The 15039-nt window shown below is 43.1% G+C and overlaps 1 protein-coding gene across 1 annotated transcript in view; it reads left to right on the top strand.

The window, feature by feature from the left end:
• UBAP1 (ubiquitin associated protein 1) overlaps positions 1-15039 on the top strand; it is a 185183-nt gene that overhangs the window by 90401 nt on the left and 79743 nt on the right. The window contains exons 2-3 of the mRNA XM_086960297.1: positions 1487-1527; positions 12922-13046. Coding sequence (XP_086816423.1) covers positions 1494-1527; positions 12922-13046 — 159 coding nt within the window. The 5' untranslated portion in view covers positions 1487-1493. The remainder of the gene's footprint in view (positions 1-1486; positions 1528-12921; positions 13047-15039) is intronic.

Raw genomic sequence — 15039 nt, 5'->3', positions numbered from 1 at the left:
TGCAGACACGCCCACAAGGGACTACTTTGCTGGCACGGTTCTTTTACCTTTTAAATGTATATGGTGGGCGTCTGCATAGCCTATGTCCTTCTGCTGCAACTGCCCTTTCCAACGCTGTATTGGGTGAAATTCTGCCTGAAATTCTCTGTCCTGGCCCCTTCCTTCTGGAATTCCCTCCCGCTGGCCTTACGCTCAGCTGCCTCCTACATGGAGTTCCGAAAATCACTTAAAACCGATCTCTTCTTGAAAGCTTTCCCAGCCTAAAATCTTCCTGCTCCCCTGTTCCTGGTTTTAGTGTTCACCAGCTCCATGAAGCCGCATGGCATACGTGCGCTTTATAAATTCTTTTAAATTAAATTAAATCGGTGTTGTGATTGGTGCTGTGGTTCCTGAGATTACCCGCCTCAAAGGTTTGGGCTCTCTCTTTATTTTATTAGTATAGATGAGCCATTGATGTGGAAGTACTACCTGAATAACTCGTCAAGAGCTAAGGTTATGACGGCTAGGAGGTATTTTGGTAGATTGCGTTGCACTTAAGTCAATGTGTGAATCAAAACATCAACACCATGAAAGGAATTGGCCACAACAGATTAATTTCTAACATAAGGAATAGAGATTACATTGTACTGTGTAACATTCTATAAGGGACATCCCTTTTTTTCTCATTGTATATCTGTGTATCATAGCTTCACTTGTTTCTCTTTGAAACCATGAACACTGCCGGCTGCACCAATGTATAGCATAATACCATTCAAAGGTACATAAATGTTTGCAATTTCTGAAGCAGGAAGGCTTCTTGTTTGTGTCAATGTAGACTATATCTACTTAAATTGCTTGGGAATTTGCTCACAGATTCACTAACCCATGGAATCTTTGTTCTTTTTATACTTCTTAGCTTGGTCACTGTAGCGCTGGCAGTTTCTGGATCTAATGTGCAATGCTCAAAAGGCAATTGTGCTGATGAGACCTGAATCTTGTGTTGACTTACCTGAGCTGTTGCTGAATCTCATATGCAACACAAAAAGATGATGGACGGAATGTTGAGCATTGTCAAACCTTCCCCCCCACCCCCCCGGTCACACATCTGGGATTAACCCATCGTTATTTTGCTCACCACGCCACCCCAGTTCAGACATAGCCATATGCAAATCAGTCTTTCCTGTGATGTCCATTAAACATAAAATGGTTTGTGTTCTAAGTACACCTGCCTAGTAGAAAGCACACACTGTTTTAGATAAAAATTATTTGAGATGAATTCTTTTTTTTTTTTTCATTTTTATTGTATGCTTAAGACCACCGCATTTAGGCAGGGCAGTTTTTTTCTTTATTTCGGCATATGCTTTCAATAAATAACAAATATCTATTGCATCAGGTTCACATGCTATAAATTATTTGTGTTGCCAGTGCTTCTTTCTTTAATCTGTGCTGATTTTGACTGCATGAAGCAGAAGCTTGTCAGTTTGAGAACGTTTTTTTTCTTTTTCAGATTCTAAATGGCTTCTAGGAAGTCTGCAACAGACTCCCATGGTGAGTATTCTTTGATGTTCCATTTGCAATATTCTGAAAAAGTTCTACTTTTAACTCCTATAAAGAAACTATTGTTATTTCTGGTTGTACACAGGTTACTTTAAAATATTCTGTATGTTTATAGCTTAGCTTATGCAAATTCACATATAAGGTGCATCAGATTTTTTTTTATAGTCCAGTTTTATTTGGTTTGAAATCTAAACGGTGCCAAGCCCTTATAACTCATTCGCCCTCCACATACATAACCCCTGAAACTGAGGCGGGGTGTAATTACAAAAGTTGCATCATCAACCAGTACTAAGTCAATAGCAAGTGCACCGCTATCTTCCTGTTGTTGAATGCTTGCTTGGGCAGCCCCAGGCTAGGTAGATAGGTCCCTCCAGTTTGAAGCAGTCAATTGCATTATGCATGTTCTGCAACTTTGCGGGTTTGCTTGTCATTCAAAGGTGAGCTGTGTATCTTTTGGTGAGCACTGTGCATGTTTTGGCGAGTACTGTGCCCATGCCCACCAGTATGCATTTGCCTTGGGTTCCTCCTAAATCCCCCAGGATGGCCAATAGTGCAGCTCTTGCGGAAAGTTCTACTGCCTGCTCCAGAACCACTGACTGTACCCTCTCCACTTCTGACCAGTAATTCATTGTGACGGGGCTTGACCACACCACGTGGTAGATATCAGCATCTGGGAAGGGATGTGTTTCTGGCAACTAGGGTGGTTGCTCTTATAGTGGAGTATTGTATTGCGATCCGTGGGTTTTGTATATAGCTCAAGCGCTAATTTTCCTGCTACATGTTTGATCTTGATATCAAGAAAATCTACATTCTCTTTGGCATAGTTTGAGGTACATTGCAGATTGGCATCGCCCAAGTTAAGCCAGTTAATACAGTCATCAGGGTCTTCTGATGTCCCTCTCCATAAGAAAAAAACGTCATTGATAAATCGTGACCAACATGGTGATATTCTCATAAAAGGGTGCAGCTGTGTTAAATATGTGTTTTTTTTTCAAAATCTGCTACATACCGGCAGGCCAGCCTGGGAGCACAGGTGGCTCCCATGCTGGTACCCTTGACCTGCCTGTAGTAGTCATTTCTAAACATAAATATGTTGTTCTTAAGTATGATCTCCACGCACTACACAATGAATTTTGAGTGCACAGATAGATCGCTCTCATCTACCCTTAAGAGGTGACACACAACTCAGGTGGGGATTAGTGAGCACTCCTCCTGGAGCTTGGCACGGCGGCTCGTGGGGTCGTTGGCCTCCTGGCTCCGTCTGGGCACCTGCCGGACCCACTCTTTGTTCTCCTCCGTCTTCTCCTTCCCTGTTTACCATGAACGCTCTCACTCTCGGCTCTTCCTCCTCTCCGGTGTCGATGCACGTCCACCTCCTGGGATTCTCCATCCTTAACGCCTGGAGCGTTCTGACGTCATTTGGGGAGGAGTCTTGTCAGGTAGGAATCCCCAATTAAAGGAGCGGGCTTCTCACACGTGTTCTTCAATGCCGTTTTAGATTGTGGCATCCATTCTTCCTGCTGAAAGGGGACAAGAGGTGGAGAGAGGTACAGCAAACCACCAGTCGCCCTTCGTTTCTAGATTCTTGCCCGGTGATCCCAACCCATCACAAGGAGCCTTAGCATGTTTTATTGCGAGAAAGAGAGAAAATATTGCTTCATACAAGCTCATTTTCGGTCCTAAATTTCCTTCAAATTTAAATTGTATTTGTTTCAAATGTGTTCTAGTATACTGCACATAAACAGAATTCAGAGAATTCCCTTGTTGGAGAGCTAGAATTGGAAATAAATAACATTTAACTTCTGCTCAAACTATTCCTTCCTTATATCTTCTCTGAAATCTCCAAACTGATCCTCAAGTTCAGGAGACATGAAGTGCTCAAAGTTTTTTGGTTGCCCAACTGGTTTTGCTTTTTGGTGGTATTGTATTATAATGAACAATCTCCTATTACCTGCAGTGGCAAGTCCTACATGGCTCCGCCAATAGCTGAACATACCTGCTTAAAACTGAGGCGTTACCCTTTGGATAACAGGAGTTCTTTTTTGTATTGCATTGAAATTGTACAGTTGGTCAAAAATTCATCAGCTATCAAAAAACAATTTGTGGGATCCTTAAATTAATCTCAGCCACTGATAATTACTCGGGCCACATTCCAAGCCATCGTTTAATTGTCTCTGCGCCGCTTTGTAGAGACCAACCGTATACAAATCGGGCTTTGTGAAACAGTCTATCTCGAACTGCCAGGCCAGGTTTCCTCCATAGAAGAACACTACCAACCCAGACTGGGTGCACCCCATTTAGCCTCAATCCACTGGCACAGTGAGCATGGAGAAACATCTTGGACAACATGTCCATTTTGTCACTAGCACTGTTGTCTTTTGCATCTCTTCTAAAATGTAGAATCCAGCTGTAATCCTGTAGATTATGGCTGTGATTGGCACATTTAGGAACTCAAACATTATGTGCTCATTTGTTAACGAAGGCTTAAGTGAAATTCTGATTGGAATTCTCTGCAGAAATTCCAATATGTTTGCTGATGGTGTAGCTTTTTGTCTGCTTTGGATTAAAAACCCATAACATCCAGTTATATTAAACTGGCCATACATCACTGTGCTTATTATCACTATGATGTAATAATAAAGTAAAAATGTTTGCTGATAAATCATTTGCATGAGAGAAGAAGTAGGTCTTTGGGAAATCAACTTCTCATTATCGCAGAAGCATTTCTGTACGTTCACCTAGCTTAGGAGAGCTTCCCCATCCTACTATGCATTCAAATATGTTTTCAGATGCAACAAGAAACCTCACTAAATTGAATGTTCCGAGGACCCGCAGTATCTGTCAGGACTGAGCCAAGACTTTCACTGCATTCAATAGAGTGTGAGGTCTGGTGATCCTTTTCCAGGCAAGCAGCCTTTATGGTGTGATTGCTTGGCACCTTAATTTTGAAATCTTTAATTTTGGGCATTACCATATGTTATAATATGTGATCATGCACAGCCAAGTGAGCACTTGTAGCTTTTCAAGCAGCCACCCGTGCTTCAACTTTCGTTTTGAGTATGTGCTAAGCATTGGTTGTTGGCACCAGAACAGAGCCTCCTTTTCTCTTGGCAGCAATACTTCAGCCTGTATCGCTAGTCTGTTTGCGATTGGTCTCCTTTTATTTTGGCTTAGGAATGCTTGCACTCCTTAAAATTGTCTGGATGAAGGGCTTTGAGGTATAGACTCTTGCAATTCTAGTCCAGTAGCCGTCTATATTAAGGCCCACTCTGTGGAACTAAACCTATGGTAATGAGCACAGTGAAAAGGAGCTGAAGCTATGAAAAGCTGTCTAGTGTGATCTGGACATTGAGAAGTCTGTGGGTAGTTTCAGCTTTGAAAATGGTCAAATGCACTTTGTGATTTCTAAACAAAAAAGTGCCTCCGATACATGCAGCATTGAAAGAAAGTTCTATTAGAATGTGGCCTGAAATATTAGGGCATGTCAGGACTAGGAATAAAAGTATAACTTGAGTTTCAAGGAGAGAAGGCAGTAGAGATTTGGGGTAGAAATAAGCTGGTACATAAAGTGGTGACTGAGTGGCCTGATCTACGTGACCATCAGCTCGCAAATGTGAGTTAGGACCATGTTTGCAAATTAAAAAGGAGAGTGTGCACTCCTCCAAATAATGGCCTTAAATAAAAATGTATTGCACACAATCTTTCCTCTTGTGGTATGTGCCTTAACCTCCCAGGAAGCTGTAAGGTTCATGTTTAAGTAAAAGCTGAGCCTAAAGTAGAAGCTCAATTTCCTTGTGCAATGCTTTGCTTGGAAAAATACTTCCTCTTTTCATATTTGAATTTAAGCCGACAAACTGCCTTGATTTTACTGATGCTTTTTCTGAGCGGTTCCAGAATTTTACTTTCAGCCGGAAAATACATTGGGTAAGATTCAGTAAATTATTTACTTACATAAGGAAGTGTTTTCAAGAGACTCCCATTTAATTTTTATGAAATACTAAAAGCAACCACAATAGGCTGATCCTAGATTTATTTGCATCTATGTACAGACACTGAAGAAATTAAAAAGCAAGCTTGTATCAAGAGTTCATTAGCTCAAAACCATTAATGGGAAATTCCAAGATGGCATCCGGCAGATAGGTCATGTCCCGCTGCCTCCTAGTGGATCCAGGCTGTAATGAGGCATCCTGAATGATTCCCAGGCTAATATTGTACATTTTTGAGCATGTGATTTTTCCCTTCCCACTTTGAGTCAACCTCCTCCCGCCAACGTCTCTAGAGCTATAGAAATAGTGAGCCAATACCAATGGCTTCCAGTTTTAAATTCAGCAGATCACAGGTAAACAAGATGGTAAATGATGCACACTAATCAGCAACACAGTGGTGAAAATGTTGCACACCTGACGTAGATGAAGACCTGCAGTGGAAGTAAGGAGAACCATGGAGCTTAAAACCTGTGGCTTCTGCCAAGTTCATGAGATTGAGAAAGGGGTATGGGAGTGGGGTGGTGAGTAGAGCAGCAATCAGCACGAAAAAGAGCACGGGCAAGAAACCGGCCTTGTGGTCCATTGGGATCCACAGACCTAAGACTTGATGAGCCGGAAGGAGTAACTGGTGCGCAGATTAGGAGACCAAGACAAGTCAGTGGAGGAGGTCATGAAATAGGTGAGTCCCAGGGATCTAGTGGTGGGAGGTGGACACAAGTGGTGATGCTGTTAGAGGTGGGGAGTTAACACCGGTGAACTTCAGGAGGCATAGTGAATTTGGGTGAAGGTGCAGGCCCCTGTGGTATGAACAAGTGAGTTGTCCTGCACTTGGTTTAAGGGAGCAGTTTAGCGCAGTCAAAGGGGATTTTGGGGGAGCCTTTGAAGTTTGAAGAATGCTGAATGGTGTCACGGTGTAGCCAATAAGTGAACTGTGGGCATTGCTACAGACTTAAAGGGATTCAGGCAGTTTACCCCCAATATAATCTTCAAATGGTAGACTGCCATACACAAGGCAATATGCTGACCGCATAGTAGGGGTAACACAGTTGATGAAAAGTGATGTCCTGGAGTGCATATAAAGCAAACAAGGGGAGCTAATAGGAATATCCAGGATTATTACTTAGAAAAAAGGCTATAGCCAGGCTGTAAAATATCTAAGATTTTTAAATCCTTCATCATAATTAAGAGAGACTACCATATGGTGGAATCAGGTATTCTTTAGTATTGTCAACTGAGACACTGATGCTCCAAAGTGAGGTCATGGGACATGCCACAAGGGGTGTGACAGCCTACGGGAAAGGTGTACTGTAACTTAATACCAGTGTCAGATTATGTCATTAGAAAGACAGACACACTGGAATATATCTCTTGGGGCTATAGCTTATTAAACGGGCAGATGCTAAAAGAGTAACAGAGAAGTCTTATGATGTAAAAAGCTATGTCTTCAGTAGTAGATGGCATTTTAGAAGATATATCTGTTTGTGAATCTCCCCCCCCCCCCCCCCCCCTTCCCCTAAGTCTGAGGACCTCCTTCGGATGTTGCAGCAAGAGGTAGAAGCCCTGCAGCGGAAAGGAGCAGATTGGCAACCCTGCTTCAGAAAGGCACCGTGGAACTGGTACCAGAGCAGGAAGTTGAGCAGGGTATACTCTTGGTGCTGTTTCCCAAGAAATACAATTTTCTTTGTTCAATCCGAGACCTCATTATCTTTAATTTGTTCCTCCACTGCAAAGAAAAATTCCAGATGCAGTCCCTGCCTCAGGCTCCTTTGGGGGATAAGACAGGGGATTGGATGACGTTTATCTACTTGCAGGATGCGTATTTCCATATACCTATCCTGCAGTCACAGAATAGCTGCATGTGTTTTGTGGCAGGGTCCATTTATTACCAGTCGTGGTCCTGCCAATTTGTTTGACATCAGCACCTTGAGTATTCACAAAGGTGATTACAGTGATCACGGCCCTTCTCAGGAGATCAGTGATCTCTGTATTCCTCTACCACTGGCTGCTCATAGCTAGTTCGTTGCAAAAGGTGTTGTGCCACATGCAGGCAACAGCATCCCTGCTGTACAACTCTGACATTTCCATCAGCGTCGTGAAGTTTCACCTAGACCCCTGTTGGTGTCTCCTGTTCTTTGAGTCAATCCAGAATATAAAGCCACTATGGCCTTTCCCACTTCCACAGTGCGCCTAGGTCTCTTGGCATATGATTCAGGTGTTTCATATTAAAACTCGGTCCGAACTGTCCTTTGGATACTGGATTTGACAGCTTTGTGCAGCCTCCTGGTCACGAGTATATACTAGCACATGCAGGCTAGCCAGTGCTGCCTCTGCAGGCAGTGGTTACAACATTGGGGAGATCTGTCAGACCTCAGTGACCTCCTGAGACACTGCATCTGTCTCAGGATATCTTTGTGCCTTGCACCAGCAGTGACCATGGTAGTGACGGATACATCCACTGTTATTTGGGGTGCCCATGTGGAGGTGCTAGAGCTCCGAGACCTTTGGTATCCAGAACAGCAACAATTACACATAATTCTGATGAAGTGGAGGACTTTTAGCTAGGCACTCAAGGCTTCCCTTTCCTCTTCTGTCCTGATCTTGATAGACCATACAATTGCAACATGGTACATCAACAAGCACGGGGGTGTTCAACTTCTCTGTTGGGATGCACCGATCCTCTGGGCTTGGGCGGACCAGCATGGGATCTGGATAGTCACCAACCATCTGAAGTGCTCTCTGATCAAAAAGGTGGACCGCATTAATTGGTTATATCTTGCCGACCATGAGTAGATTCTCCATCCTGAGTTGGTACATCACATCTTCACTTTGTGGGGCATCCTTGAGGTGAATCTCTTTGCAACTGTTGATAATACCCTGTAGCAAGGAGGATAGGCAGACAGAAGGGATGGCCCCAAAGGTGGACTGGTGGGTCACTGATACGACTACCCCTCCCTCTTTCCACTCATCCCAGAACGATTGGAGTTTGGACTCCCAGTCCCTATGGAGAGAAAACGCAGACGAAGAAAAGGAGGGTGCCTTTAACTGGCGTATCTCGAGGACGACTCCACGCCCCAGAATGACGTGTACACCTCGGGATTGGACAAAGAGGAGGAAGTGAGAAGGCCGGCATGTGACGACACCGGGAGATCGTGTTTGGTGTGTAACGGAGTTCAGAGAGAGACCGGAGAAGGACCGTACCTTGAGGAAGAGACGCGAGAAGGACAAGACGAGGGACGACGGAGGGAGGATCCGGCGCCAGGAGGCCACCGTCACCACGATTCGCCCAGCCACACACACGGAGTGTGGCTCAACCAGGTACGGCAGCGCATATATCGGGCTGGTTGGGGAGGAGGGGGAGGCGCCCTTTAGAAGCAGAGAGCATTGCCGGGTACTGCCTGTAGAGCGGGCATTCTATATATTCTGTGTGCTCCCCTCCCCTTTCTAACCCATTCCAGACACACCCTTTCCTCACCGTCATCTCACCTCGTGTAAATACTGGTGTGTATACACAGACCATGGTGTCCCATCACTCCCAGTTTTCCCGTGGAAATAGCCTAAGAAGGATAATTCCTAACTGCTCCTTATTTCTTCCCCACTCATGTCCTATGGTGGTGCAACCGAGGAGGAGCGGTTTACAGAGGACCCAAAGAAAGACCCCAGAAGACCCCAGACTTGTCCAGGAGCAGTAAATCCTGCGATATTGGCCCGAGAGACTCCCGCAAAAGAAAAAGAAAACCTTCATTAAAATAAAACCTTATATACCAAGGTCAAGTCTCCGAGCCCTTCATTCACCCCCGCAACATACCTATTGTCTGTACATCTGTGCTATCCAGTATTTGTTGCATGGAGGATGCGTTTCGATTGAGGTGGAACCTTCTGCTTCATTACACATTTCACACATGCTGTTGATTCCTTAATGATTTTCAACGAGTGGGTGCAAGCCATCTTAATGGCCCCCCAGACTGGCCAAAAAGGTTGTGCTGTGGCTATCGTCTGCACTTCTCCCCGTGTCCCCCTTGTAAGTCTGCCTCTGAAGGCAGACTTTATCTTTCAGTCGGTGGGTCAGTTTTGGCCTTCTAACCTCCAGAGGCCCCACCCTCATGCATGGATATTGATTAAGGGGCACATAAGCATGTTCCACTTTCCTCCAGAGAAGATTGATGTCATACTTTCTGCCTGTCATACTTCCACCATGACTACCTACTCTGTGAGGTAGAGCAGGTTTCTGTTTCTTGTGTAGATCAGAATGTAGTCCCTTGGAAGGCTCGCTTATCAGAAGTCATACATTTTGCGCTTTCATTGGGCCAGTAGGGCTGACCGATGGGTACATTGCAGTTTGTGGACAATCCGTTGCCTCCTAGGCCACCCATCCCTATTCTTGCCATCCCACTGTGACCGAGTTTTCCGCCTTTACTTAGGCCAAGAGCATTCTTGTGGCTGAGATCTGTTGCTAAGCTATATAGGCTACGATTCACACTTTTGCGAAGCATTACTCTCTGGACTCAGAAGGAGAAAGGTTGGTCATTTTGCATACACTGTTCCACACGATGTTCTAGTCTGGCCAGTCGTTTAGACCCTGTGTGTGGGAGGTACTGCTTTGTAATTTATCCAAAAGGCGTGGAGTCTGCAAGTAGAATTTCCATATGCAAAGAAGTTGCTTACCTTCAGTAACGATCACTACATGCGTATATTTGCTCCAAGATGGAATGAAATTCAAAAAAGCTTGCAAGGAACACTGTGTCCTGGCCTACCTCGTTATACTTTCAGTAATTTTCTAATAGTTGTAAATCAGCACCAATGCATGGACATGTTGCACGTGTACTCAAAGACACTTGTGCGCTTTTGTAGCATTCTTTAACACTTTTCATTTTTCCCATAATTACTTCACACTGACTCTCTATTATTGATCTTTTTTTAAAAAAAGTTCCTTGCATGAAAAATATTTTGCTTAATTATGCGTTGGTGAAGCATTTTGTTTTAAGTTGCTCAATAGATTTCATACTGCATTATTTTTTTTGTGCACATTTTTTTTTAAATCGATCACCAATCTTGGTTTCATGTATTTGCATGTAAATAGCAGTATAATCAGCCTCAAGCTGTTACATTTTTCAAAATTGTGTACATTGCAGCCATGGTCAGTAATGCAAGCTGAAAGTAGGTTCCAACATGTACACTAAATTAGCATTTTCTTTTTGAGCCAGCATGTACTGTCCAATGATTTTTTGATGTGACTCTGAAATTCCTTCTCCTACTGTACCCCGATTGCCTTTTCATGTTGCTATATGTACCAAACTACCATTTCTAAAACCTTTCCTCCTCATCTATAACGTAGACTGACTAAAGATGCTCTACACAGTTTGGAAGTAAAATGTCATTTTCAACATCACCTGAAATCCGGATTCTATAGTTTTTGTTCTAAATGTTCCACACAATGTTGCCTAGAGTGCAGGTGTGGTAGTAACAACTCCAGTCCTATTATATATAAGACAATTTGTCCATTTATTAAGCAAGGGCTTTCTTTTTCCTTCATGGGCACAGCAGGAATGTCTTGTCCGATTTCCATACAAAGTATATTTTGTTAGCATTTATGTAGTCATGAAGTGTTTGGTCAGCCTTTCTGTCTTTCCAAGGCTGCTGTTCTTAACTTGCTCACTTCAGATATTTTATGTCCGCTGCCATCAACTCTCGCTGCAGCTTTCTTGATATTGAATGAATGAATGAAACTAGATGTTATAAAGCGCAGACTTGGCCCAAGGGCATCAAGGCGCTAAAGTAGACTATACGTGATGGTGGCAGAGAGAGTTAGACGGCAGACTAAGTAAAGAGCCATGTCTTCAGAGCTTTACAAAACAGTAAGTGAGAAGAAAGGCCGGAAAGATCATGGAGAAGGGAGTTCCAAAGTTTGGCGGCAACCGTAGAAAAGGCATGGCCTCCCCACCTAGCCTTGCTGAACCTTGGCACTGAACGCAAGTTCTTATTAGCCGACCTCAGATTCCTAGAGGGATTGTAACGATGTAGAAGTGTCTTAATACCCTCTGGACCAGAACCAAAAAAAAGCCTTATGGACTAAGCATAAGGTTTTAAAAAGAATCCTGCTGTCAATGGGAAGCCAATGTAGCGCCCTAAAAGAGGGGGAGATGGAATGAAATTTAGGTAGGTTCATCACAAGCCTGGCCCCAGCGTTGTGCACAAGCTGCAGCCGCTGAATCAGACCTCCTGTTAATGCCCAAATAAAGGGCATTACAGTAATCCAGTCTGGACATCACCAGTGCGGCAACAGCCTGTTTACAGGAATCCAATGAAAGATAACGTGAGATTTTCTTTGAAGTTCTGATAATCCCGAAACCGGTAGAAACTGTCCTACTCACCTGCCTACTCATGGTGGCAGTTGTCCACCAGAATGCCAAGATTTTTTCCAAGTGAGACAGGACAGGGACAGGCGCCCAACAAATCTGGCAACCAGTCGCAGGACCAGATATCCAGACTACGACAAAAATCAACACCTCCGTCTTCTCCCCGTTTAATTTAGGAAAATTTTAGCTCATCCAGGAAGCAACTGCTTCCATGCAGAGCCTGAAGTTGGAAGCTGCATCTCTGATCTGATATTCTATTCTTATGAGTCAATAGTTTAATATATTGGCTAGGAGACTAAACCAAGTTGCCAAGTTACTGTCCTTTAGACACCGCATGTCTAGTAACCAGGCCTAAATCCCTAGGTTAACGCCGGTTGTGTAATATGTGATAATGATGTTTGCAAGGAGTAATGTGCTTGTATAACATTTGTCAATGAATTCTTAGAGAGGCAAGTGATGGTGCCAAACCAAAAGCATCACAGATTCAAAGAAGTAGGCAGTTCTCTACTATGTCGATATTGAGGTTCTCGTGTTAGTGTGAAGTTGTTTGAGGAGGAGTGGAGTTACTTAAACGCATTTCTTTTACTGTTCTATTTAGTCACAATACCCCTTCGTGCTACTGCTGTCTATCCCCGTCTCTACTCTAGATCTGTACTTAATCACTGTCTGGAAGTGTGAAAAATCACTGTGTAAAGCATACTGAGTGACGGGTCTTGGACGAAGCTGGAAAGCTATGCATGCACTATTGCATTACAGTTCACCAAATATGGTGCACAGTCTGTAGGTATCTTCCAGCTCTCTAGGAATTTTCTGAAAACGCTAGTCACATGAAAGGACCTTTTAACTAATTACATAGTGGTTCACATAGTGAGTAGCATGTTTAAGCTTTGTAATGGGGGATGGTATAGTCATTAACTTTGGACACTTGAACACAAAAATAATTTGCCTTAGATATTAAGAACCCTGTCTTTTGTTAGCGTGACATTGACCGCTGTTTGAAGTGAATCTTGTATGGTTTCCTAAGGTTTTTCTTCCTTACTATGCAGGGATTTTTAGTTATCTGGATGATGTCCCCTTCAAAATTGGAGACCAGTTCAAGACACCAGCCAAAGTTGGTTTACCAATTGGATTTTCTATTCCTGATTACTTCCAGCTGATCAAAGAAACTGAGGCAAGTATCTTTTTATGAGTAAGGTTTATTTTGTGATGTGTGTCTTTATTTCTGCTTAATATTCTAATACCTAGAGAGAGAGAGGCACAGAGTTTGCATTTGGCTTGATATAATTGAGAAAGTGAATAAATTGTTGAATAATCATATTTTGAAGTGCTGGATGAGAGAGTGGCAGATTAGGTGGTCAGTGTGTAAATGGACTTTACACCTTAAAGTAGAAACACGCAGTGGGGAGTGTTTCTAGCCTTTGGGGTTGCGGGAGTTAGTTATTTTGTGTGGATGATGTGAAACAATTGCCTTTGTACGATGCAGACACATCTGCATTTAAGTTTCATCTTTTGTGGTTTGGAATTAGTGCCACAATTCATGTAGAAAATTGTTTAGTGGCATCTGACTCTTTAACTTCAGTCTGACATTTTTAAAACCGATTTGCCTCCATTTTTCGTTTCAGTAAATAAAATAACTCTTGGCAGTAGCTGCTAAAATGCTGTCCTCATTGGCCAAGCAGGTCCTTGTTTAGCACTTAATGTTATGTACTAACCAGTCATACTTCACTGAGTTACACATAGTAAATGACATTCTCAAAATTGCATGTACAATTTCTAGGAAATCCTACTATTCAGGTGAAAGATGTTAATTGTGACCTTTTACTAAAGTTCCCTTTAAACAATACCCACTTTTCTACGAGCTTATAAAGCCCCATTTATGGGAACTTGCTAGACAGGTTTGGGAAAATATGTAAATTCTTTTACATGCCTTTTTTCTAGCTGCCTATTTCTGACTTATCTGCAGCAGGTAAGACTAGAGAGGGAAAAACTGGAAGATGAACCCCCTGTTTTTGTTTGCTATACATTTTCTCTGCATCGCAAACTGTCCTTAGAGAGCAGTAAAATAAAAGAGAAGCCTCAGCATCTTGGATAAACAAAGAGGTGCTGACAGCCTGTTATCTGTTGTAACTGGTGACATGAGCTGGTGAACCCATGGCGCTAGGTCAAAAATGGGTCCCTTAAGGAGAAGAATGTGGGTTATAATTTTTTTTATTTATTTTGATCTGGGGAGAACTGAGGCGTAAGGTAGCCTAACTCACAGAGACCAGTGTCCAGCTGTAGCAACATTCATAGTATTCACTGGAAGAGCTACCCTAGAGTCTGGGAGCCCAGTCTGACATAAAAGTCTTAAACTCCTAGTGATCAAGTTGGTTTTTCTCAGTTCATCCTGGCTTTTTCTTTTCATCACTTTGCAGCAGGATCTTTTATAGTGTGAAAATAAAAGCATGCCGTTCGGACTGGAAATGTTAACACGCGCACAAGTGAATCTTTGGCTTGTTTTAGCGGGCTCCACAGTAGCATTACTCACACGTCCGACTTCTAACAGCTTCCGTGCAGTGGATGAAACTTTCATGCCTACAGAATGTGAATGCTTTCAGCAAGGGTTAGCCAGAGGAAATGCTTCTAGAATTTGCTTACTATTTTTTTTGTTTAGTGTGAAACACAGTATGCTGTTGTCATAGTTACATTTAAAGCAGACGCAGTCATTAGGCCCCAGCCCCTTCCCAGGAAGAAAGCCACTAGACACCCGAGCCAAATGGTCCACAAAGGGACTGAGGGCGGCTTCCCCAATCTACTCCCATGCCCAGGTGTTGCGGTGTAGAAAGCCCTCTAGACCCCAGTAGTAATTTTTTAATACATATATTGGTTTGTGGGTGGCTCGCCCTGTTTCCAGCACTAGAGGTCTGCATAGTGTTTCTGTGCCGCCTCGGCACTTTGAGGGGGGTTTACCACAGGGCTAACGTGAACCAACGAAACAAGGAACCCAGCAGAGTCCATTGTTCTTGTTGCTGCAGATGGCCACACCCACAAAAGTGGGATTCAATATGTATTGGGATTCTAGAACGTTCCTTAAGGAAATGTGAGGAATGCTGGATTTTAGCCAAATTTTGATGTTTTCATTATGCCATACAACTGCTGTTCACATTGGCAAATTGGGACAGTTT

This window comes from Lissotriton vulgaris, chromosome 3_1 (genome assembly GCF_964263255.1).
Source record: "Lissotriton vulgaris chromosome 3_1, aLisVul1.2, whole genome shotgun sequence".
NCBI lineage: Eukaryota > Metazoa > Chordata > Amphibia > Caudata > Salamandridae > Lissotriton > Lissotriton vulgaris.
This window is presented reverse-complemented; position numbering and strand designations above follow the sequence as displayed.